The sequence below is a fragment of the Anomaloglossus baeobatrachus genome, chromosome 8 (assembly GCF_048569485.1).
Source record: "Anomaloglossus baeobatrachus isolate aAnoBae1 chromosome 8, aAnoBae1.hap1, whole genome shotgun sequence".
Lineage (NCBI taxonomy): Eukaryota > Metazoa > Chordata > Amphibia > Anura > Aromobatidae > Anomaloglossus > Anomaloglossus baeobatrachus.
Window position 1 is genome coordinate 35,399,013 of NC_134360.1, and position 25,538 is coordinate 35,424,550.

The 25,538-nt window shown below is 53.3% G+C and overlaps 1 protein-coding gene across 6 annotated transcripts in view; it reads left to right on the forward strand.

Annotated features, from left to right (window-relative positions):
* The window catches only part of BRPF1 (bromodomain and PHD finger containing 1), a 108,985-nt gene that overhangs the window by 31,042 nt on the left and 52,405 nt on the right, over positions 1–25,538 (forward strand). For 5 of the 6 annotated variants that reach the window (XM_075321439.1, XM_075321441.1, XM_075321443.1 and 2 more), the window contains exons 5-7: positions 20,551–20,646; positions 22,097–22,228; positions 22,344–22,490. In XM_075321439.1, the coding sequence (XP_075177554.1) occupies positions 20,551–20,646; positions 22,097–22,228; positions 22,344–22,490 (375 nt within the window). The remainder of the gene's footprint in view (positions 1–20,550; positions 20,647–22,096; positions 22,229–22,343; positions 22,491–25,538) is intronic. The other variant, XM_075321440.1, reaches the window with a different exon arrangement.

The window sequence follows — 25,538 nt, forward strand, 5'->3', positions numbered from 1 at the left end:
CTAAGCGGGCTCGCTGGGAATCTTCCCCGACTTCTTCACGCTGCTCGGGTTCCCAGCTTGAGGACTCGCTGGAGGACGAGGCGGACGTCGCAGCTCAGGGCTCTGACCCTGACGTCGCCCTTAACCTTGATACACCTGAAGGGGACGCCTTAGTGAATGATCTTATCTCGTCCATCAACCAGGTGTTGGATCTTTCTCCCCCGCCTCCTACTGTAGAGGAGTCAGCGTCTCAGCAGGAGAAACACCAGTTTCGGTTCCCTAAACGTACACGTAGTGCGTTTTTCGATCACTCTAACTTCAGAGATGCTGTCCAGAAGCCCAGAGCAGTCCCGGACAAGCGCTTTACTAAGCGCCTTACTGACACACGTTACCCCTTCCCCTCTGACGTTGTTAAGGGTTGGGCTCAATGTCCCAAGGTGGATCCTCCAGTCTCTAGATTGGCGGCTAGATCTGTGGTATCGGTTGCAGATGTCTCATCGCTAAAGGATGCCACTGACAGGCAGATAGAGCTCCTGGTGAAGTCCATCTATGAAGCCACGGACGCGTCTTTTGCCCCGGCCTTTGCAGCCGTGTGGGCACTCCAAGCTATCTCAGCTTGTCTGGCTGAGATTAATGCGGTCACACGTAATTCTGCTCCGCAGGTTGCGTCTTTGACTTCTCAAGCGTCAGCTTTTTCTTCCTACGCCATGAACGCAGTCCTAGACTCTGCTAGCCGTACAGCGGTGGCATCCGCTAACTCTGTGGCAGTCCGCAGGGCCATGTGGCTGCGCGAATGGAAGGCAGACTCGGCCTCCAAGAGGTTCTTAACCGGTTTGCCGTTTTCTGGCGACCGCTTGTTTGGCGAACGATTGGATGAGATTATTAAGGAATCCAAGGGAAAGGACTCCTCCTTACCCCAGTCCAAACCTAAGAGACCGCAGCAACGGAAAATACAATCGAGGTTTCGGTCCTTTCGTCCCTCCGCCAAGCCCCAATCCTCTTCGTCCAGCAGGCCGGAGAAAGACCAGAGAAACTCCTATGCGTGGAGGTCCAAGTCACGCCCCCAAAAGGCCGCAGGAGGCACTGCCTCCAAGGCGGCCTCCTCATGACTCTCTGCATCCCCGAGCCGCATCCTCGGTCGGTGGCAGGCTCTCCCGCTTTGGTGACGCCTGGTGGCCACATGTTCAAGACCGATGGGTGAGAGACATTCTGTCTCACGGTTACAGGATAGAGTTCAGCTCTCGTCCTCCGGCTCGTTTCTTCAGAACCTCTCCGCCCCCCGCTCAGGCCGACGCACTTTTTCAGGCAGTGGACGCTCTGAAGACAGAAGGAGTTGTGATCCCCGTTCCCCTTCAGGAACGTGGTCGCGGCTTTTACTCCAACTTGTTCGTGGTGCCAAAAAAGGACGGATCATTCCGTCCCGTTCTGGACCTCAAACTACTCAACAGACATGTGAGAACCAGACGGTTTTGGATGGAATCTCTCCGCTCGGTCATCGCCTCGAGGTCACAAGGAGACTTCCTAGCATCGATCGACATCAAGGATGCTTATCTCCACGTGCCGATCGCACCCAAACATCAACGCTTCTTGCGTTTCGCCATCGGGGACGAACACCTTCAGTTCGTGGCATTGCCTTTCGGCTTGGCGACAGCCCCACGGGTTTTCACCAAAGTCATGGCATCCGTTGTGGCGGTCCTACACTCTCAGGGCCACTCGGTGATTCCCTACTTAGACGATCTCCTAGTCAGGGCACCTTCTCGGGTGGCGTGTCAACACAGCCTTACCGTCGCTCTGGCGACTCTCCAGCAGTTCGGGTGGATCATCAACTTCCCGAAATCCACGTTGACACCGACCCAATCACTGACTTACCTCGGGATGGAGTTTCATACACAGTCAGCGGTAGTCAAGCTACCGCGGGACAAACAGCTTTCTCTGCAGGCAGGGGTGCAATCACTTCTTCGGGGTCAGTCACACCCCTTAAGGCGCCTCATGCACTTCCTGGGGAAGATGGTGGCAGCGATGGAGGCAGTGCCGTTCGCGCAATTCCATCTGCGGCCACTCCAATGGGACAATCTCCGCAAATGGGACAGGAGGTCGGCTTCCCTCGACAGGAAAGTCTCTCTTTCCCTTGCAACCAAGACGTCTCTTCAGTGGTGGCTCCTTCCCAATTCTCTATCGCAGGGAAAATCCTTCCTACCCCCAACCTGGGCTGTGGTCACCACGGACGCGAGCCTGTCAGGGTGGGGAGCGGTTTTTCTCCACCACAGGGCTCAGGGAACCTGGACTCCGATAGTCTTCCCTTCAGATCAATGTTCTGGAGATAAGGGCAGTGTATCTAGCCCTATTGGCTTTCCATCGGTGGCTGGAGGGCAGGCAGATCCGTATCCAGTCGGACAACGCCACTGCCGTCGCATACATCAACCAAGGTGGCACTCGCAGTCGTCAAGCCTTCCAGGAAGTCCGGCGGATTCTGCAGTGGGTGGAAGCCACAGCCTCCACCATCTCCGCAGTTCACATCCCGGGCGTAGAAAACTGGGAAGTAGATTTTCTCAGTCAGGGCATGGATGCGGGGGAATGGTCTCTACACCCTGAAGTGTTTCGAGAGATCTGTCGCCGCTGGGGAACGCTGGACGTCGATCTCATGGCGTCACGGCACAACAACAAAGTCCCGGCATTCATAGCTCGGTCTCAGGATCACAGAGCTCTGGCGGCGGACGCGTTAGTTCAGGATTGGTCGCAGTTTCGACTGCCTTATGTGTTTCCTCCTCTGGCGATGCTGCCCAGAGTGTTACGCAAGATCAGGTCCGACTGCCGTCGCGCCATTCTTGTCGCTCCAGACTGGCCGAGGCGGTCATGGTACCCGGATCTGTGGCATCTCACGGTGGGTCAACCGTGGGCGCTTCCAGACCGCCCAGACTTGCTGTCACAAGGCCCGTTTTTCCATCTGAATTCTGTGGCCCTCAACCTGACTGTGGCCATTGAGTCCTGGCTCCTAGCGTCTTCAGGGTTATCTCAGGATGTCATTGCCACCATGAGACCGGCCAGGAAGCCAACGTCCGCCAAGATCTATTACAGGTCTTGGCAAATCTTCTTATCCTGGTGCTCTGATAACGGTTTTCCTCCATGGCCGTTTGCCTTACCCACTTTTCTTTCATTCCTTCAATCCGGAATGGACAAGGGTTTGTCACTCGGCTCTCTCAAGGGCCAAGTATCGGCGCTCTCCGTATTTTTTCAAAAGCGCCTAGCCAGGCTTCCGCGGGTCCGCACGTTCCTGCAGGGAGTTTGCCACATAGTCCCACCTTACAAGCGTCCGCTGGAACCCTGGGATCTTAACAGGGTGCTAACGGCTCTTCAGAAACCACCTTTCAAGCCACTGCGGGATGTCTCTTTATCACGTCTTTCGCAGAAGGTGGCCTTTCTAGTGGCAGTCACATCACTCCGGAGAGTGTCTGAGCTTGCAGCGCTGTCATGCAAAGCCCCCTTCCTGGTGTTTCACCAGGATAAGGTAGTTCTGCGTCCTGTCCCGGAATTTCTCCCTAAGGTGGTATCCCCTTTTCATCTAAATCAGGATATCTCCTTGCCTTCATTTTGCCCTAATCCAATTCACCAATGTGAAAAGGATTTGCACTCCTTGGATCTGGTGAGAGCACTCCGACTCTACGTGTCTCGCACGGCGCCCCTGCGCCGTTCAGATGCGCTCTTTGTCCTTGTCGCTGGCCAGCGTAAGGGTTCGCAGGCTTCCAAGTCAACCTTGGCTCGGTGGATCAAGGAACCGATTCTCGAAGCCTACCGTTCTTCTGGGCTTCCGATTCCTTCAGGGCTGAAAGCCCATTCTACCAGAGCTGTAGGTGCGTCCTGGGCATTGCGGCACCGGGCGACGGCTCAGCAGGTGTGTCAGGCAGCTACCTGGTCTAGTCTGCACACTTTCACGAAACACTATCAAGTGCATACCTATGCTTCGGCAGACGCCAGCCTAGGTAGGCGAGTCCTTCAGGCGGCGGTTGCCCACCTGTAAGAAGGGGCCGTTTCGGCTCTTTTTATTGAGGTATTCTTTTACCCACCCAGGGATTGCTCTTGGACGTCCCAATTGTCTGGGTCTCCCAATGGAGCGACAAAGAAGAAGGGAATTTTGTTTACTTACCGTAAATTCCTTTTCTTCTAGCTCCTATTGGGAGACCCAGCACCCGCCCCTGTTCCCTTCGGGCTGGTTGTTCTTTTGTGTACACATGTTGTTCATGTTGAATTGTTCTTTTGGTTCATGGTTTTCAGTTCTCCGAACATCCTTCGGATTGAATTTACCCTAGACCAATTTATAAGTTTTCTCCTTCCTGCTTTTGCACCAAAACTGAGGAGCCCGTGATCCACGGGAGGGTGTATAGGCAGAGGGGAGGGGTTACACTTTTTAAAGTGTAATACTTTGTGTGGCCTCCAGAGGCAGAAGCTATACACCCAATTGTCTGGGTCTCCCAATAGGAGTTAGAAGAAAAGGAATTTACGGTAAGTAAACAAAATTCCCTTCTTTTGCCTGCGTTTTTTTAACATCGAACACAGGGAAAACCGCAGAAAAGAAGGGACATGCTGCTTCTTTTTGCTGCTGAAATTCTGCAGCAAAACCTGTAAGGAAAAAAAAAAACGCATTGTGCGCACAGTATTTTGGATTTCTTCATCGTTCCTTATGGGAGACCCAGACCATGGGTGTATAGCTTCTGCCTCCGGAGGACACACAAAGTACTACACTAAAAAGTGTAGCCCCTCCCTCCGAGCATATACACCCCCTGGATAACCAAATCTAGCCAGTTCAATGCTTTGTGTTCAGGAGGCACACATCCACACATGCATTCTCATCTGATTTTTGATTTTAAAGAGTTTGAAGAAAAGCGGGTCCAAGCTGGACCCCCGGCATGTCCCTTCTCACCCCACTGTGTCGGCGGTGTTGTTAAGGTTGATTTCAAGGCTGGAGCCTTACATGCCGCGCTCCTTCACCATCCCTCGGGCTCTGGCTTGAAGTGGGAGCCAGCACGGTTCTCACTGCTTTGCAGGAGACCGGTCTCCATCCGCAGCCCTTTCAGGATCCTGCCGGACGGAGCACTCATCCCTCAGGGACCTGGCCCTGCGTCTCACAAGCTAAGTATTTGAGACGTTATTGCAGGGGGTCCTTTGCATCTTTATTGTTGGGGAGAGTGTGTCAGGTTACTTTGGTGACATTTCCGGCCGGTTCTCTGGTTTTCACCTGAGAACCGCGCCGAGGGTGCCTGCTCGCCGGCCGCATTGAAAAATTTAGGCCCCGGCTTCGGCTGCGGCCTACTTTCGTTTTCACTGCCCCTGCATGTCAGTCATGCAGAGGGACAGTGCGGCGCCGCCCACAGGCCGTTCAGCATAGGGGAGGACACTCCTCTCTGAGGAGATGTTTCCCTCCCCTGTATATCTCCTTGGCCCTCCGGTTCCCGCTCTTGGACTAGGCCCCGCTCCTCCCTCCGGCGCCATTTTATGAGCGTTCTCACACTGATCGGCGCTGGCTGCTGCATCTCTGCAACCTGTCTGGGGGTCCGAGCTGTGAGATCCGGAGGGCACACAAAACGGTCTGGTAAGCCACAACCTCTGGTTGTGGACTTTCTTATACACTCTCTGGGGGTCATTCTGAAGGAGTGTGTTCTTTACTGCAGAGCCTCCACCTCAGCAGCATGTCTCTCACTAGGAGCAAGGCTGCAAGGCTTTACACTATATGCACTGCATGTAAGCTCATACTGCCTGAACCGAGCACATATCCTCATTGTGATGCCTGCTCTAACATGGTGGTGCCTCAGCCTGGAGTCTCCCCAGGGGTCCCTCCGGCTGCTCCAGCCCCGGTGGCTGAACCCCCGGCTTGGGTAGCATCGTTTTCTGAAGCAATCTCCCAGTCCTTTGCCGACTCCATGGGACAGCTGTCCCGGACTCTGCTGAGCATGCATCAGCCCCCTTCTCAGGGCGCCTCTGCTGCTCCGACTCGCTCTGCAGAGCTCACAGAGGATTCTTCATCTGCTCCCAGACCCCGTCCTCCTAAAAGGAGACGCAGGGTTCCCTCTCCTTCCTCGTCCCGTGGCTCCGATTCACGAGCCGACTCGCAGGACGAGGAGGATGTCTTTACTGGGGGCTCGGACGCTACCTCCATGTGCCCCATTGATCTGACCGAGGGTGATGCGGATGTTAGTTATTTGATTGCGTCCATTAATTCTGTACTGGACCTCAATCCGCCAGTATCAGAGGAGCAACCCTCTCTGACAGAAAAGCACCAGTTTACCTTGCCTAAGAGAACAAGGAGTGTGTTCTTTAACCACTCCAGTTTTCAGGCCGCTGTGACCAAGCCCAGAGCCTGTCCTGACAAACGCTTCCCAAAGTGTGGTTCTGATGACCGTTTTCCTTTCCCACCAGAGGTGGTCAAGGAGTGGGCTCACTCACCAAAGGTGGACCCTCCGGTGTCTAGACTCTCAGCCCGGACAGTTGTATCTGTGGCTGATGGCACCTCACTCAAGGATCCCACTGACCGCCAGGTTGACCTTCTGGCCAAATCTGTATATGAGGCGGCAGGGGCCTCGTTCTCCCCATCCTTTGCAGCAGTGTGGGCTCTCAAAGCCATCTCTGCTTCCCTAGAGGAGATGCATTCCCTCACTAGGGACTCTATGCCTGAATTGGTTGCCTTAACTTCCCAGGCTTCAGCCTTTTCAGCCTACGCCATGTCTGCCATGCTGGAGGCTTCTCACCGCACTGCGGTGGCCTCCGCTAATTCCCTCGCTATCCGCAGGATCTTGTGGCTTCGAGAGTGGAAGGCAGATGCTTCTTCAAAGAAGTACCTTGCTGGACTCCCATTTGCTGGTTCCAGGCTGTTCGGTGAACAACTGGATGAAATTATTAAGGAAGCTACTGGCGGGAAGAGTACTTCCTTGCCACAGACTAAACCCAGGAAACCTGTCCAGGGCAGGAACCAGTCGAGGTTTCGTTCCTTTCGTTCCTCTAACTGGGCGGCCTCTAAGCCCTCGGCCTCGTCCACTAACTCAGCCAAGGACCAGAAGCCCACCTGGCGCAAGAAGCCGCGTCCACAAAGGTCCGCAGGAGCTGCTGCCACCAAGGCAGCCTCCTCTTGACTATCTGGCCGAGCCAGCAACGTCCTTGGTCGGTGGCAGGCTCTCCCACTTTGGCGACGTGTGGTTTCAACACGTCTCCGATCAGTGGGTGCGGGATATCATCTCCCACGGCTGCAGGATAGAGTTCTCTTCCAGCCCGCCAAACAGATTTTTTCTGTCAACTCCCCCCTGCTCCAAGGCCGCCGTCTTCTCACAGGCCGTGGCATCCTTACAAGCCAACGGAGTAATTGTACCGGTTCCCGCTAGGGAACGGTTCAGAGGTTTTTACTCAAATCTCTTCCTAGTCCCCAAAAAGGACGGTTCCTTCCGGCCCATCCTGGATCTCAAGCTTCTCAACAAGCATGTTCGGGTGCGGCATTTTCGCATGGAGTCTCTGCGATCAGTCATTGCCTCAATGACCCAAGGAGATTTCCTGGCATCCATCGACATCAGAGATACCTATCTGCATGTGCCAATTGCAGTTTCACACCAGCGTTGGCTACGTTTTGCAATCGGAGAGGAACATTTCCAATTCGTGGCTCTCCCCTTCGGGTTAGCCACGGCCCCTCGAGTATTTACCAAGATCATGGCAGCAGTGGTTGCGGTTCTGCACCTCCAGGAGTTGGCAGTGATTCCTTACCTGGACGACCTTCTTGTCAAGGCTTCATCCAGTGCAGACTGTCAGCGGAGTGTCTCGCTCACTCTCGCCACGCTTGTTCAATTCGGGTGGCTTGTCAATCTGCCCAAGTCCACTCTGACCCCGACCCAAAAACTTACGTACCTAGGGATGCAATTCGAGACTCTGCCGGCACTTGTGAAGCTGCCCTTAGTCAAACAGCAGTCCCTTCATCTGGCGGTGCGCTCTCTGTTGAGGCCCCGCCGTCATTCCATCAGGCACCTCATGCAGGTGCTGGGTCAGATGGTGACGTCAATGGAAGCGGTTCCCTTTGCCCAGTTCCACCTGCGTCCTCTGCAGCTGGACATTCTCCGCTGTTGGGACAAGCGGCCTTCCTCCTTGCACAGGTTGGTGGCTGTCGCCACAGACCAGGAACTCTCTTCAGTGGTGGCTTCGGCCCCTCTCTGTCTCAGGGACGCTCCTTCCTGATCCCGTCCTGGGTGATTCTCACCACGGATGCCAGTCTATCCGGCTGGGGAGCGGTATTTCTCCACCACCGAGCACAGGGCACTTGGACGCCGTCCGAATCAGCCCTCTCGATCAATGTGCTGGAAACCAGAGCCGTGCTTCTAGCTCTCGTAGCCTTTCACCACCTGTTGGCGGGCAGGCACATTCGAGTCCAGTCAGACAACGCGACAGCAGTTGCCTACATCAATCACCAAGGCGGGACTCGCAGCCGTCTGGCAATGTTGGAGGTTCAACGCATCCTTCAGTGGACGGAGGACTCCAAGTCCACCATATCCGCAGTCCACATCCCAGGCGTAGAATACTGGGAAGCAGATTATCTCAGCCATCAAACCGTGGACAGCGGCGAGTGGGCTCTGCATCCGGCAGTGTTCCGGTCGATCTGCCGCAAGTGGGGCACTCCGGAAGTGGATCTAATGGCATCCCGGCACAACAACAAGGTCCCGGTTTACGTGGCTCGCTCCCACGATCCTCAGGCCTTTGCAGCGGACGCGCTGGTTCAGGATTGGTCCCAGTTCCGTCTGGCTTACTTGTTTCCCCCTCTAGCTCTCTTGCCCAGAGTCCTGCGCAAGATCAGAATGGAGGGCCGTCGGGTCATACTCATTGCTCCAGACTGGCCCAGGCGAGCTTGGTACCCAGACCTGCTCCGTCTGTCCGTAGAAGTGCCGTGGCATCTCCCGGACCGCCCAGACCTTCTCTCACAAGGTCCGTTTTTTCCGCCAGAATTCTGCAGCTCTCAGATTGACGGCGTGGCTCTTGAGTCCTGGATCCTGACGGCTTCCGGCATTCCTCCCGAAGTCATCTCCACTATGACTCAGGCTCGGAAGTCTTCCTCGGCCAGGATTTACCACAGGACTTGGAGAATTTTCCTGTCCTGGTGTCGTTCTTCCGGGCATGCCCCTTGGCCTTTTTCCTTGCCGACCATCCTGTCCTTTCTACAGTCCGGTCTGCAGCTAGGACTATCCCTCAATTCCCTTAAGAGACAGGTCTCGGCTCTGTCAGTGTTGTTCCAGCGGCGTATCGCCCGACTGGCCCAGGTGCGCACCTTCATGCAGGGCGCATCTCACATCATTCCACCTTACCGGCGGCCTTTGGATCCCTGGGACCTTAATCTGGTCCTCACGGCTTTACAGAAACCCCCCTTTGAGCCTCTTAGGGAGGTTTCTTTGTTTCGACTTTCACAGAAAGTCGTCTTTCTGGTGGCCATAACTTCCCTCAGGAGAGTCTCTGATTTGGCTGCGCTCTCTTCGGAGTCACCTTTTTTGGCTTTTCATCAAGACAAGGTGGTTCTCCGTCCGACTCCGGACTTTCTCCCTAAGGTGGTGTCTCCTTTCCACCTTAACCAGGACATTTCATTGCCTTCCTTTTGTCCGGCTCCTGTGCATCGCTTTGAGAAAGCGTTGCATACTTTAGATCTGGTGCGGGCGCTCCGGATCTATGTGTCACGCACCGCTGTTCTTAGGCGGTGCACCTCTCTTTTTGTGCTGACCACAGGTCAGCGCAAGGGTCTCTCGGCTTCTAAACCGACCCTAGCTCGTTGGATTAGGTCGGTCATATCCGATGCCTACCAGTGTACTCAGGTGCCTCCCCCGCCAGGAATCAAGGCACACTCGACCAGAGCTGTCGGTGCCTCTTGGGCTTTCAGGCACCAGGCTACGGCTCAGCAGGTCCGTCAGGCTGCCACTTGGTCTAGTCTGCACACCTTTTCGAAGCACTACCAAGTGCATTCTCATGCTTCGGCAGATGCGAGCTTGGGCAGACGCGTCCTTCGGGCGGCTGTCGCCCATTTGTGAAGTTAGGTTTTGCCTACTTCTCAGTTTTCTGTTTTTCTTCATCGTTCCTTATGGGAGACCCAGACCATGGGTGTATAGCTTCTGCCTCCGGAGGACACACAAAGTACTACACTAAAAAGTGTAGCTCCTCCCTCCGAGCATATACACCCCCTGGATGACTATATCCAGCCAGTTTAATGCTTTGTGTTCAGGAGGTCACACACACACACACATGCATTCTCATCTGATTTTTGATTTTTCATTTTTGATTTTAAAGAATTGGAAGAAAAGCGGGTCCAAGCTGGACCCCCGACATGTCCCTTCTCACCCCACTGTGTCGGCGGTGCTGTTAAGGTTGATTGTACAAGGCTGGAGCCTTACATGCCGCGCTCCTTCACCACCCCTCGGGCTCTGGCTTGAAGTGGGAGCCATCACGGTTCTCACTGCTTTGCAGGAGACCGGTCTCCATCCGCAGCCCTTTCAGGACCCTGCTGGACGGAGTGCTCATCCCTCAGGGACCTGGCCTTGCGTCTCATAAGCTAAGTATTGAGACGTTATTGGAGGGTCCCTTGTATGTTTATTGTGGGAAGAGTGTGTTTTTTAACTTGCTGTGGTTTCCGGCCGGTTCTCTGTTTTTTTTCCTGAGAACCGCGCCGAGGGTGCCTGCTTGCCGGCCGCATGTAAAAATTTAGGCCCCGGCTTCGGCTGCGGCCTAGTTTCGGTTTCACTGTCCCTGCATGTCAGTCATGCAGAGGGACAGTGCGGCGCCGCCCACTGGCCGTTCAGCTCAGGGGAGGACACTCCTCTCTGAGGAGATGTTTCCCTCCCCTGTATTTCTCCTTGGCCGTCCGGTTCCCGCTCTTGAGCTTAACCCCGCCCCCCCTCCTCACTCCAGCGCCATTTTATCAGCGTTCTCACACTGATCGGCGCTGGCTGCTGCAGCTCTGCAACCTGCTGGGGGTCCAAGCTGTGGAATCCGGAGGGCACACAAAACGGCCTGGTAAGCCACAACCTCTGGTTGTGGACTTTCTTATACACTCTCTGGGGGTCATTCTGTCGGAGTGTGTTCTTCACTGCAGAGCCTCCACCTCTGCAGCATGTCTCTCACTAGGAGCAAGGCTGTACTCAATATGCACTGCATGTAAGCTCGTACTGCCTGAACCGAGCACATATCCTCATTGTGATGCCTGCTCTAACATGGTGGTGCCTCAGCCTGGAGTCTCCCCAGTGGTCCCTCCGGCTGCTAAGGCCCCGGTGGCTGAACCCCCGGCTTGGGTAGCATCGTTTTCTAATGCTATCTCCCAGTCCTTTGCTGACTCCATGGGACAGCTGTCCCGGACTCTGCTGACCATGCATCAGTCCCCTTCTCAGGGCGCCGCTGCTGCTCCGACTCGCTCTGCAGAGCTCACAGAGGATTTTCCATCTGTTCCCAGACCCCGTCCTCCTAAACGGAGACGCAGGGACTCTTCTCCTTCCTCGTCCCACGGCTCTGATTCACGTGCTGAATCGCAGGGCGAGGAGGATGCCTTTACTGTGGGCTCGGACGCTACCTCTATGTACCCAATTGATCTAACCGAAGGTGATGCGGATGTTAGTGATTTGATTGCGTCCATTAATTCCGTACTGAACCTCAATCCACCAGTATCAGAGGAACAGCCTCTCTGGTAGAAAAGTACCAGTTTACCTCACCTAAGAGAGCAAGGAGTATGTTTTTTTTTAACCACTCCAGTTTTCAGGCCACTGTGACCAAACCCAGGGCCTGTCCTGACAAACGCTTCCCAAAGCGTAGTTCTGATGACCGTTTTCCTTTTCCACCTGAGGTGGTCAAGGAGTGGGCTCATTCACCTAAGGTAGATCCTCCGGTGTCTAGAATCTCAGCCCGGACAGTTGTATCTGTGGCCGATGGCACCTCACTTAAGGATTCCACTGACCGCCAGGTGGACCTACTGGCCAAATCTGTATATGAAGCGGCAGGGGCCTCGTTCCCCCCCCGTCTTTTGCAGCAGTGTGGGCTCTCAAAGCCATCTCTGCTTCTCTAGAGGAGATGCATTCCCTCACCAGGGAATCTATGCCCGAAATGGTTGCCTTAACTTCACAGGTTTCGGCTTTTTCATCCTATGCCATGTCTGCCATTCTGGAGGCTTCTCACCGCACGGCGGTGGCTTCCGCTAATTCCCTCGCGATCCGCAGGATCTTGTGGCTTCGAGAGTGGAAAGCAGACGCTGCTTCCAAGAAGTACCTTGCTGGGCTCCCTTTTGCTGGGTCCCGGCTGTTCGGTGAACAACTGGATGAAATTATTAAGGAAGCTACTGGCGGGAAGAGTACTTCCTTGCCACAAACTAAAGCCAGGAAACCTGTCCAGGGCAGAAACCAGTCGAGGTTTCGTTCCTTTCGTTCCTCCAGCTGGTCGTCCTCTAAGCCCTCAGCCTCGTCCACTAACTCAGCCAAGGATCGAAAAACCAGTTGGCGCACCAAGCCGCGTCCTCAGAAGAACGGAGGAGCCGCTGCCACTAAGGCAGCCTCCTCTTGACTATCTGGCCGCGCCAGCAGCGTCCTTAGTCGGTGGCAGGCTCTCCCACTTTGGCGACGTGTGGTTTCAACACGTCTCCGATCAGTGGGTGCGGGATATCATCTCCCACGGCTACAGGATAGAATTTTCTTCCAGCCCGCCAAACAGATTTTTTTTCTGTCCACTCCCCCCTGCTCCAAGGCCGCCGCCTTCTCACAGGCCGTGGCATCCTTGCAGGCCAACGGAGTAATTTTTCCGGTTCCCGTCCGGGAACGGTTCAGAGGTTTCTACTCAAACCTCTTCCTAGTCCCCAAGAAGGACGGTTCCTTCCGGCCCATCCTGGATCTCAAGCTTCTCAACAAGCATGTTCAGGTGCGGCACTTTCGCATGGAATCTCTGCGATCAGTCATTGCCTCAATGACTCAAGGAGATTTTCTAGCATCCATCGACATCAGAGATGCCTATCTGCATGTGCCAATTGCAGTTTCACTCCAGCGTTGGCTACGTTTTGCAATCGGAGAGGAACATTTCCAATTCGTGGCTCTTCCCTTCGGGTTAGCCACGGCCCCTCGAGTATTCACCAAGGTCATGGCAGCAGTGGTTGCGGTTCTGCACCTCCAGGGGTTGGCAGTGATTCCTTACCTGGACGACCTTCTAGTCAAGGCTTCATCCAGTGCAGACTGTCAGCGGAGTGTCTCGCTCACTCTCGCCACTCTAGCCCAATTCGGGTGGCTTGTCAATCTGCCCAAGTCCACTCTGACCCCGACACAGAAACTTACGTATCTAGGGATGCAATTCGAGACTCTGCCGGCACTTTTGAAGCTGCCCTTAGTCAAACAGCAGTCCCTTCATCTGGCGGTGCGCTCTCTGTTGAGGCCCCGCCGTCATTCCATCAGGCACCTCATGCAGGTGCTGGGTCAGATGGTGGCGTCAATGGAAGCGGTTCCCTTTGCCCAGTTCCATCTGCGTCCTCTGCAGCTGGACATTCTCCGCTGTTGGGACAAGCGGACCTCTTCCTTGCACAGGCTGGTAACTCTGTCGCCACAGACCAAGAGCTCTCTTCAGTGGTGGCTTCAGCCCCTCTCTCTGTCCCAGGGACGCTCTTTTCTGATCCCGTCCTGGGTGATTCTCACCACGGATGCCAGTCTATCCGGCTGGGGAGCAATGTTTCTCCACCACCGAGCACAGGGCACTTGGACTCCGTCCGAATTAGCCCTTTCGATCAATGTGCTGGAAATCAGAGCTGTGCTTCTAGCCCTCGTAGCCTTCCACCACCTGTTGGCGGGCAAGCACATTCGAGTCCAGTCAGACAACGCGACAGCGGTTGCCTACATCAATCACCAGGGCGGGACTCGCAGCCGCCTAGCTATGTTGAAGGTTCAACGTATCCTTCAGTGGACGGAGGACTCAAAGTCCACCATATCCGCAGTCCACATCCCAGGCCCAGACCATGGGTGTATAGCTTCTGCCTCCGGAGGACACACAAAGTACTACACTAAAAAGTGTAGCTCCTCCCTCTGAGCATATACACCCCCTGGATAACCAAATCTAGCCAGTTCAATGCTTTGTGTTCAGGAGGCACACATGCATTCTCATCTGATTTTTAAGAGTTTGAAGAAAAGCGGGTCCAAGCTGGACCCCCGGCATGTCCCTTCTCACCCCACTGTGTCGGCGGTGTTGTTAAGGTTGATTTCAAGGCTGGAGCCTTACATGCCGCGCTCCTTCACCATCCCTCGGGCTCTGGCTTGAAGTGGGAGCCAGCACGGTTCTCACTGCTTTGCAGGAGACCGGTCTCCATCCGCAGCCCTTTCAGGATCCTGCCGGACGGAGCACTCATCCCTCAGGGACCTGGCCCTGCGTCTCACAAGCTAAGTATTTGAGACGTTATTGCAGGGGGTCCTTTGCATCTTTATTGTTGGGGAGAGTGTGTCAGGCTACTTTGTTGACATTTCCGGCCGGTTCTCTGGTTTTCACCTGAGAACCGCGCCGAGGGTGCCTGCTCGCCGGCCGCATTGAAAAATTTAGGCCCCGGCTTCGGCTGCGGCCTACTTTCGTTTTCACTGCCCCTGCATGTCAGTCATGCAGAGGGACAGTGCGGCGCCGCCCACAGGCCGTTCAGCATAGGGGAGGACACTCCTCTCTGAGGAGAGGTTTCCCTCCCCTGTATATCTCCTTGGCCCTCCGGTTCCCGCTCTTGGACTAGGCCCCGCTCCTCCCTCCGGCGCCATTTTATCAGCGTTCTCACACTGATCGGCGCTGGCTGCTGCATCTCTGCAACCTGTCTGGGGGTCCGAGCTGTGGGATCCGGAGGGCACACAAAACGGTCTGGTAAGCCACAACCTCTGGTTGTGGACTTTCTTATACACTCTCTGGGGGTCATTCTGAAGGAGTGTGTTCTTTACTGCAGAGCCTCCACCTCAGCAGCATGTCTCTCACTAGGAGCAAGGCTTTACTCTATATGCACTGCATGTAAGCTCATACTGCCTGAACCGAGCACATATCCTCATTGTGATGCCTGCTCTAACATGGTAGTGCCTCAGCCTGGAGTCTCCCCAGGGGTCCCTCCGGCTGCTCCAGCCCCGGTGGCTGAACCCCCGGCTTGGGTAGCATCGTTTTCTGAAGCAATCTCCCAGTCCTTTGCCGACTCCATGGGACAGCTGTCCCGGACTCTGCTGAGCATGCATCAGCCCCCTTCTCAGGGCGCCTCTGCTGCTCCGACTCGCTCTGCAGAGCTCACAGAGGATTCTTCATCTGCTCCCAGACCCCGTCCTCCTAAAAGGAGACGCAGGGTTCCCTCTCCTTCCTCGTCCCGCGGCTCCGATTCACGAGCCGACTCGCAGGACGAGGAGGATGTCTTTACTGGGGGCTCGGACGCTACCTCCATGTGCCCCATTGATCTGACCGAGGGTGATGCGGATGTTAGTTATTTGATTGCGTCCATTAATTCTGTACTGGACCTCAATCCGCCAGTATCAGAGGAGCAACCCTCTCTGACAGAAAAGCACCAGTTTACCTTGCCTAAGAGAACAAGGAGTGTGTTCTTTAACCACTCCAGTTTTCAGGCCGCTGTGACCAAGCCCAGAGCCTGTCCTGACAAACGCTTCCCAAAGCGTGGTTCTGATGACCGTTCTCCTTTCCCACCAGAGGTGGTCAAGGAGTGGGCTCACTCACCAAAGGTGGACCCTCCGGTGTCTAGACTCTCAGCCCGGACAGTTGTATCTGTGGCTGATGGCACCTCACTCAAGGATCCCACTGACCGCCAGGTTGACCTTCTGGCCAAATCTGTATATGAGGCGGCAGGGGCCTCGTTCTCCCCATCCTTTGCAGCAGTGTGGGCTCTCAAAGCCATCTCTGCTTCCCTAGAGGAGATGCATTCCCTCACTAGGGACTCTATGCCTGAATTGGTTGCCTTAACTTCCCAGGCTTCAGCCTTTTCAGCCTACGCCATGTCTGCCATGCTGGAGGCTTCTCACCGCACTGCGGTGGCCTCCGCTAATTCCCTCGCTATCCGCAGGATCTTGTGGCTTCGAGAGTGGAAGGCAGATGCTTCTTCCAAGAAGTACCTTGCTGGACTCCCATTTGCTGGGTCCAGGCTGTTCGGTGAACAACTGGATGAAATTATTAAGGAAGCTACTGGCGGGAAGAGTACTTCCTTGCCACAGACTAAACCCAGGAAACCTGTCCAGGGCAGGAACCAGTCGAGGTTTCGTTCCTTTCGTTCCTCTAACTGGGCGGCCTCTAAGCCCTCGGCCTCGTCCACTAACTCAGCCAAGGACCAGAAGCCCACCTGGCGCAAGAAGCCGCGTCCACAAAGGTCCGCAGGAGCTGCTGCCACCAAGGCAGCCTCCTCTTGACTATCTGGCCGAGCCAGCAACGTCCTTGGTCGGTGGCAGGCTCTCCCACTTTGGCGACGTGTGGTTTCAACACGTCTCCGATCAGTGGGTGCGGGATATCATCTCCCACGGCTGCAGGATAGAGTTCTCTTCCAGCCCGCCAAACAGATTTTTTCTGTCAACTCCCCCCTGCTCCAAGGCCGCCGTCTTCTCACAGGCCGTGGCATCCTTACAAGCCAACGGAGTAATTGTACCGGTTCCCGCTAGGGAACGGTTCAGAGGTTTTTACTCAAATCTCTTCCTAGTCCCCAAAAAGGACGGTTCCTTCCGGCCCATCCTGGATCTCAAGCTTCTCAACAAGCATGTTCGGGTGCGGCATTTTCGCATGGAGTCTCTGCGATCAGTCATTGCCTCAATGACCCAAGGAGATTTCCTGGCATCCATCGACATCAGAGATACCTATCTGCATGTGCCAATTGCAGTTTCACACCAGCGTTGGCTACGTTTTGCAATCGGAGAGGAACATTTCCAATTCGTGGCTCTCCCCTTCGGGTTAGCCACGGCCCCTCGAGTATTTACCAAGATCATGGCAGCAGTGGTTGCGGTTCTGCACCTCCAGGAGTTGGCAGTGATTCCTTACCTGGACGACCTTCTTGTCAAGGCTTCATCCAGTGCAGACTGTCAGCGGAGTGTCTCGCTCACTCTCGCCACACTTGTTCAATTCGGGTGGCTTGTCAATCTGCCCAAGTCCACTCTGACCCCGACCCAAAAACTTACGTACCTAGGGATGCAATTCGAGACTCTGCCGGCACTTGTGAAGCTGCCCTTAGTCAAACAGCAGTCCCTTCATCTGGCGGTGCGCTCTCTGTTGAGGCCCCGCCGTCATTCCATCAGGCACCTCATGCAGGTGCTGGGTCAGATGGTGACGTCAATGGAAGCGGTTCCCTTTGCCCAGTTCCACCTGCGTCCTCTGCAGCTGGACATTCTCCGCTGTTGGGACAAGCGGCCTTCCTCCTTGCACAGGTTGGTGGCTGTCGCCACAGACCAGGAACTCTCTTCAGTGGTGGCTTCGGCCCCTCTCTGTCTCAGGGACGCTCCTTCCTGATCCCGTCCTGGGTGATTCTCACCACGGATGCCAGTCTATCCGGCTGGGGAGCGGTATTTCTCCACCACCGAGCACAGGGCACTTGGACGCCGTCCGAATCAGCCCTCTCGATCAATGTGCTGGAAACCAGAGCCGTGCTTCTAGCTCTCGTAGCCTTTCACCACCTGTTGGCGGGCAGGCACATTCGAGTCCAGTCAGACAACGCGACAGCAGTTGCCTACATCAATCACCAAGGCGGGACTCGCAGCCGTCTGGCAATGTTGGAGGTTCAACGCATCCTTCAGTGGACGGAGGACTCAGTCCACCATATCCGCAGTCCACATCCCAGGCGTAGAAAACTGGGAAGCAGATTATCTCAGCCGTCAAACCGTGGACAGCGGCGAGTGGGCTCTGCATCCGGCAGTGTTCCGGTCGATCTGCCGCAAGTGGGGCACTCCGGAAGTGGATCTAATGGCATCCCGGCACAACAACAAGGTCCCGGTTTACGTGGCTCGCTCCCACGATCCTCAGGCCTTTGCAGCAGACGCGCTGGTTCAGGATTGGTCCCAGTTCCGTCTGGCTTACGTGTTTCCCCCTCTAGCTCTCTTGCCCAGAGTCCTGCGCAAGATCAGAATGGAGGGCCGTCGGGTCATACTCATTGCTCCAGACTGGCCCAGGCGAGCTTGGTACCCAGACCTGCTCCATCTGTCCGTAGAGGTGCCGTGGCATCTCCCGGACCGCCCAGACCTTCTCTCACAAGGTCCGTTTTTCCGCCAGAATTCTGCAGCTCTCAGATTGACGGCGTGGCTCTTGAGTCCTGGATCCTGACGGCTTCCGGCATTCCTCCCGAAGTCATCTCCACTATGACTCCGGCTCGGAAGTCTTCCTCGGCCAGGATTTACCACAGGACTTGGAGAATTTTCCTGTCCTGGTGTCGTTCTTCCGGGCATGCCCCTTGGCCTTTTTCCTTGCCGTCCATCCTGTCCTTTCTACAGTCCGGTCTGCAGCTAGGACTATCCCTCAATTCCCTTAAGGGACAGGTCTCGGCTCTGTCAGTGTTGTTCCAGCGGCGTATCGCCCGACTGGCCCAGGTGCGCACCTTCATGCAGGGCGCATCTCACATCATTCCACCTTACCGGCGGCCTTTGGATCCCTGGGACCTTAATCTGGTCCTCACGGCTTTACAGAAACCCCCCTTTGAGCCTCTTGGGGAGGTTTCTTTGTTTCGACTTTCACAGAAAGTCGTCTTTCTGGTGGCCATAACTTCCCTCAGGAGAGTCTCTGATTTGGCTGCGCTCTCTTCGGAGTCACCTTTTTTGGTTTTTCACCAAGACAAGGTGGTTCTCCGTCCGACTCCGGACTTTCTCCCTAAGGTGGTGTCTCCTTTCCACCTTAACCAGGACATTTCATTGCCTTCCCTTTGTCCGGCCCCTGTGCATCGCTTTGAGAAAGCGTTGCATACTTTAGATTTGGTGCGGGCGCTCCGGAGCTATGTGTCACGCACCACTGCTCTCAGGCGGTGCACCTCTCTTTTTGTACTGACCACAGGTCAGCGCAAGGGTCTCTCGGCTTCTAAACCGACCCTAGCTCGTTGGATTAGGTCGGCCATCTCCGACGCCTACCAGTGTACTCAGGTGCCTCCCCCGCCGGGGATTAAGGCACACTCGACCAGAGCTGTCGGTGCCTCTTGGGCTTTCAGGCACCAGGCTACGGCTCAGCAGGTTTGTCAGGCTGCCACTTGGTCTAGTCTGCACACCTTTTCGAAGCACTACCAAGTGCATGCTCATGCTTCGGCAGATGCGAGCTTGGGCAGACGCATCATTCTGGCGGCTGTCGCCCCTTTGTGAAGTTAGGTTTTGCCTACTTCGCAGTTTCTGTGTATTACCCACCCAGGGACTGCTTTGAGACGTCCCATGGTCTGGGTCTCCCATAAGGAACGATGAAGAAAGAGAATTTTGTTACTTACCGTAAATTCTTTTTCTTATAGTTCCGACATGGGAGACCCAGCACCCTCCCTGTTGCCTGTTGGCAGTTTTCTTGTTCCGTGTGTTTTCACCGGCTGTTGTTGTAGACAGAGGTTCCGGTTGTTCCGGGTTTTGCTCTGTCTCTACTTGTGGGTGGATGTCCTCCTTCAGCTTTTGCACTAAACTGGCTAGATTTGGTTATCCAGGGGGTGTATATGCTCGGAGGGAGGAGCTACACTTTTTAGTGTAGTACTTTGTGTGTCCTCCGGAGGCAGAAGCTATACACCCATGGTCTGGGTCTCCCATGTCGGAACTATAAGAAAAAGAATTTACGGTAAGTAACAAAATTCTCTTTTTTTCAGACTTGGTGGGAAAGGACTGCATGAAGCTTGTGAACAAAAACTGCACCAATTCTGCAGCAAAAACGCAGTGTGCGCACAGGGCCTTAAATAGGCAAATTATAAAAAGATTCGAGCTTGTAAATATACAATTGCTTAGCCTGTAGAGGCTTGTATTGAGGGGTCTGGGAAAACTGAGTGATAACCCTGTGGGGGGGCAGATAAAGCACCCGAATGTATGTAACTTTATAATGGAGGTCTACTAACAATGTTTTATTTATTTTTTCCAATTTAAGGGGAAATTACCATTCTGAGTAATATATCATATAAATATAATAAACCCCTCTGGGTCCGTCACTTAATCTGGGGGGCAGAACCAGGCTGACGGCAGCCACCATCCTCCTAAAATTTAAAGGGATGTTCCAATCTCGTACATTTATGACATATCAACCAGATATGTAAATAAATGTATGAAAAGATTCGGGATGACATCTGTCCGTCCAATGGTCCTGGAGTTGTGCTTGCTTCTCCACGGACACTGGTATGCCGGTGCTCCCAGGGGAACGCCTGCATGAGACCATTTAATGCAATGGTGGTCTTTCCTCCATACAGCGCCTTCCTTAGTAGTCTTTGGGATCACTGGAAGGAGCCAGTTATGCCATAAAAATCAAGATGGGGATAGACTCTGAAAATGAGACTGACTGTTTTAATGGGGTGCAGGCAGATGAGACCCCATTACAGTATCTGTATATTACCAGGACTGTGTTATGTCGAGCGGAAGGTGAGTTGTTTTCATAGACTACAAGATAAATAACGTTTACTGTTACCAATAGGAGATGAAATGGAAAATACCGAAATCTGACGATCTCTCTGTTCACCCCGGAGTAGAGACTACAGAAAACGATGAGAAGGGGGACCAAGCATTGAAGGTGATTATAAGGTGGCTGCACTGCAGTGATGGCTGCATTGAACCGTCAGATATGTGCTTTACGTATAAAGCAGGGATTGGCAACCTCCGGCACTACAGTGGCCCTGACAATCAGTATTGCTGGGAGTTGTTGTGGTTGTTGTGGTTGTTGTGGTTGTTGTGGTTGTTGTGCTTGTGGTGGTGGTGGTTGTGGTGGTGGTTGTTGTGGTGGTTGTTGTGGTTGTTGTGGTTGTTGTGCTTGTTGTGCTTGTTGTGCTTGTTGTGGTGGTGGTTGTGGTGGTGGTTGTTGTGGTGCTTGTTGTTGTTGTGGTTGTTGTTGTTGTGGTTGTTTTTTTTTTGTTTATTTTCACAGCTGGAGTGCCATGGTTGCTGATCTCTGCCATAGAGGTTTAGTGTCTGTATATTAATACTATGTATTCTGTATATACATTCAGTGAATTAAATTATTCTGGTTTGTATCCAAAGGCTTAAAATACAACCTTATCCTGGGCATATGACCTTAAATTAAGAAAAAAATCTCAGGGCATACTTGGGTGTAAACAATAATGTTTTTATTCACTGACCACAAGCTGAGATCTTGTAAGCGATGAACACACGGACTGCAAAGTCAAATAGAGTTGCACGACTTCTCATTACATTTCACCTCGTGAGGAGTTTCTGTAAACAGATTGCGGAAAGTCCAAGTGCACAAAAGTAGGAGAGAAGAAAGAAGCGGATTTATCGGGGTATTGGGGCATCAAATAAATACATTTTTTATATAGCGCTAACATATTCCGCAGCGCTTTACATACATCAGGAACCCTGTCCCCATCGGGGCTCACAATCTAAATTCCCTATCTGTATGTCTTTTTGGAGTGTGTGAGGAAACCGGAGAACCCGGAGGAAACCCACGCAAACACGGGGAGAACATACAAACTCCTTGCAGATGGTGTCATTGGTGGGATTCGAACCCAGGACCCCAGCGTTGCAAGACTGCAGTGCTAACCACTGAGCCACCACAAGACTGCAGTGCTAACCACTGAGCCACCACAAGACTGCAGTGCTAACCACTGAGCCACCACAAGACTGCAGTGCTAACCACTGAGCCACCACAAGACTGCAGTGCTAACCACTGAGCCACCGTGCCGCCCTGGCATCTGAGATGGGATAGCGATAAGTTACTAATGGATGAGCGTTAACTCATTAGGACGCCCAGAGATCCCGAGAATGGCTCTGCAGAGACTTCTCTGAATGGATGAGGTCGAGCATGTGCATTTGCTGCTCCACCTTCCTATGGAGAGGAGCTGCACATGCTCAACCTTCTCACCATTCAAGCAGTAGTCTGAAGTGCCCCCGATTCAGGATTTTTGGGGGTTGAAATAGCTGCCTGTCATCTCCCCCTCCCATTTAGAAATGCAGACATGCTGCTTTTTTATTTTTATTATTAGTATTAATACAGTTTGTTTCAACAGAAAGACTCTACGGATAAAAACTGGATGCTGAAAGAACAATTAAAATCTTGGCAGCGGCTCCGGCACGACCTGGAGCGAGCGCGGCTTCTGGTGGAATTAATACGCAAGCGAGAAAAGATGAAGAGAGACACGGTAATGATTGCAACAGCCCGTACCTCCGTCATGAGATTCGTGTCACCCTGTCCTGGGCTTTATGACGCTGGTTTAACTTTTTTTTTTTAATTTTTTTTCCTTCTCTCCGTTGCAGATTAAAATCCAGCAGTTGGCTCTCGAGGTCCAGCTCACTCCATTTCTTATTCTCCTGAGAAAGACGCTAGATTTATTACAGGAGAAAGATACCAGCAACCTATTCACCAAGCCGACCCCTCTGTCCGAGGTAACAGAACTGTACGAAGTAAGAACCCAACCTCCACCGCATTATATGTCCTCTCATAACCAATTGTGTCTGTTATAACTTTACCGGGGTGACGCCTGCTCTGCTGTGAAATGTATCCGTAAATGATAAAGGCCTCCTCAATGTATGGGGTGTGATGCGGCATGGGATTTATTTTTTATTTAATTTATCCATACATTATAGGGATTGTCCATTTTTGGGGAACTGCAAATCTGGTAGTTTGCAGCCACCTTTATTCTGGGCAAAAACATTGTCTGTCAGTTCTCCAGCTTGTCTATTTTTTTTTTTTATCTTAGAACGTTCTTATAAAGTGAAGGGTGTCATTCCAAGCACAACTGGTCCCCCAAAAAAGACCTTGCGCAGCTATGTTGCCGGAAAAAGTTATTGCTTTTGGGTGTGTGAAAGTGGATGATAAAAACAAAAGCACAAATTAATATTGACCCTCGTCATTAAGAAGTTAAAGGGGCCTGGCTCAGAGCAGTTAAAGGGAACCTGTCAGGTCCAATATGCACCCATAAGCAGTTCTGGGTGCATATTTCTAATTCCTGCCTCACTGTCCCTGTATACACTAGCATAGATAAAAGGATCTTTAGAAAAAGTATTTCTAAAATCCTTTATGATATGCTAATGAGCATAGGGACTAGTTGTAAGGGCGTTACTTCTCTTGGCTAGTCGGCCCCCTTAGCATGTAAGCACGCGCCTGTGGGCGTACCAACATGCTAATGAACACGCAGCATCAGAGCCATGGGCGCTCTCACCTCTGCTGGTTTTCAGCCCAGTGCGCATGATTAAAGTCCCCTCACTTCCGGTCATACACACTATGAAACCGAGTGTATTTGTCTCAGCTTCAGAGAAGTCTAGTGAGCATGACTGGAAGTGCCGGGGACTTCTGATCATGTGCACTGCCCGGCGTCTAATGTGGTGATGGACACAGGTACGCACGTCACCGCTGGTGACGATGGGCATTGAATAGCATGTCAACATGCCCTTGCGGGTGTGATAACATGATAAGAGGGTGGAATGAGCGCAGGAACTAACAGCATTGCAACTAGTCCCCTCGCTAATAATAATAATTTTATTCATTTATATAGCGCTATTAATTCCACAGCGCTTTACATACATTGGCAACACTGTCCCCATTGGGGCTCACAATCTAAGGTCCCTATCTGTATGTTTTTGGAGTGTGGGAGGAAACCGGAGAACCCGGAGGAAACCCACGCAAACATGGGGAGAACATACAAACTCCTTGCAGATGGTGTCTTTTTTTTTTTAAACTCTTTTTATTGAAAGTTAAGTAAATCATTACATTAGAGGATGTCAGCAAATTGTACAGTAAAAAATACATGTAAACTGGTTGATAATCAAGGTAATAAAGCAACAACAATCAAGTCAACGTCTATTACTTTCAGCATGGTCATAGTACATTAAACATAGCAAAGGTGTCAGCTCGCTAGACATATCCATCTTGAGGCAAAAAGCCCATGTTAACAAGGAGAGTGCAACCCAGGTTTCAGGGATCTCGTAATATCCCTGATGCAGTATATCATGTATCACATGTGTCTCCTCTCCGCCTACCGGGGCACTATTGGCTATTGTTGCAATAATACCGACCGTAGGTTATCAGCCAGGGAACCGGGTGATCCTCCAGTCAAGGGCGATCCCATCCATCTACCCCATATTTCTTTGTCGCTCCATTGGGAGACCCAGACAATTGGGGTGTATAGCTTCTGCCTCCGGAGGCCACACAAAGTATTACACTTTAAAAAGTGTAACCCCTCCCCTCTGCCTATACACCCTCCCGTGGATCACGGGCTCCTCAGTTTTATGCTTTGTGTGGAAGGAGGCACACATCCACTCATGCATTCTCATATTAGTTATGTCGGTTGGAAGAAAAGAGGGCCCCCGGCATGTTCCCTTCTCACCCCACTACGTCGGCGGTGTTGTTAAGGTTGAGGTACCCATTGCGGGTACAAAGGCCGGAGCCTCATGCAGTCTCCTTCACCATCCCTTAGCGGCTCTGGGAGAAGTGGGATCCTGAGCGGTCATCCATTTACTGGGACCGTGCTCCCTCCGCAGCCCCTGTGGGAATCTGCCGGACCGGAGTCTATTCAACCTCAGGGACCGGGCCCTGCAACTCTAAGGTACTCTGTGTCCCCACTGGGGTCTGTGCAGGAGCGCACCTTCTTCCCGGACGCTGCGGCAGCTGCTGAATTGAGAAGGCCGGCGGACTTCCGCGCCGACCGTGCCTGCTTGTCGGGCGCGGTCTCAAATTTAGTCCCCGGCTTCATCGCGGCCTAGTCTCAAAAATCCCGCCCCCGGGCCTGCCTGTCTGGGGTAAGGGCGGGACTGCCGACCTGACATCGGATGTGAGGGCTGGAGCATCCTGCATGTTTCCTCCCCCCTCACTGATCACTGTGGGGACCCCAGATTCCCGCACTTTTCTGGCGCCGCCCACGGCTCCACTCCTCCCCTGAGAGCTCCGGCAGCCATTTTTTGGGCATTCTGCCGGTGGAGGATTCTCAGGAACAGCTCTGCAGCTCCGGGGGACCTAAGGCAGGGAATCTGGAGGACACACACACCGCTTTTTAGCGGTCGGTAAGCCACACCGGTCACCCGGTGCTGGTCCCCCTAGGGTGCCGGAATAGATACGTATTTATATATATCTTTCTTCAGCGCTCTATTGGGAGACCCAGACGATTGGGGTATAGCTACTGCCCTCCGGAGGCCACACAAAGCACTACACTAAAAAGTGCAAGGCCCCTCCCCTTCTGGCTATACCCCCCCGTGGTATCACGGGTTCTCCAGTTTTCAAGCTTTGTGCGAAGGAGGTCAGACATCCACGCATAGCTCCACAGATTTTAGTCAGCAGTAGCTGCTGACTATTTCGGATGGAAGAAAAGAGGGCCCATATAGGGCCCCCAGCATGCTCCCTTCTCACCCGTTGATGGTGTTGTAAGGTTGAGGTACCTATTGCTGGTACGGAGGCTGGAGCCCACATGCTGCTTTCCTTCCACATCCCCCTGAGGGGCTCTGAGGAAGTGGGATCCT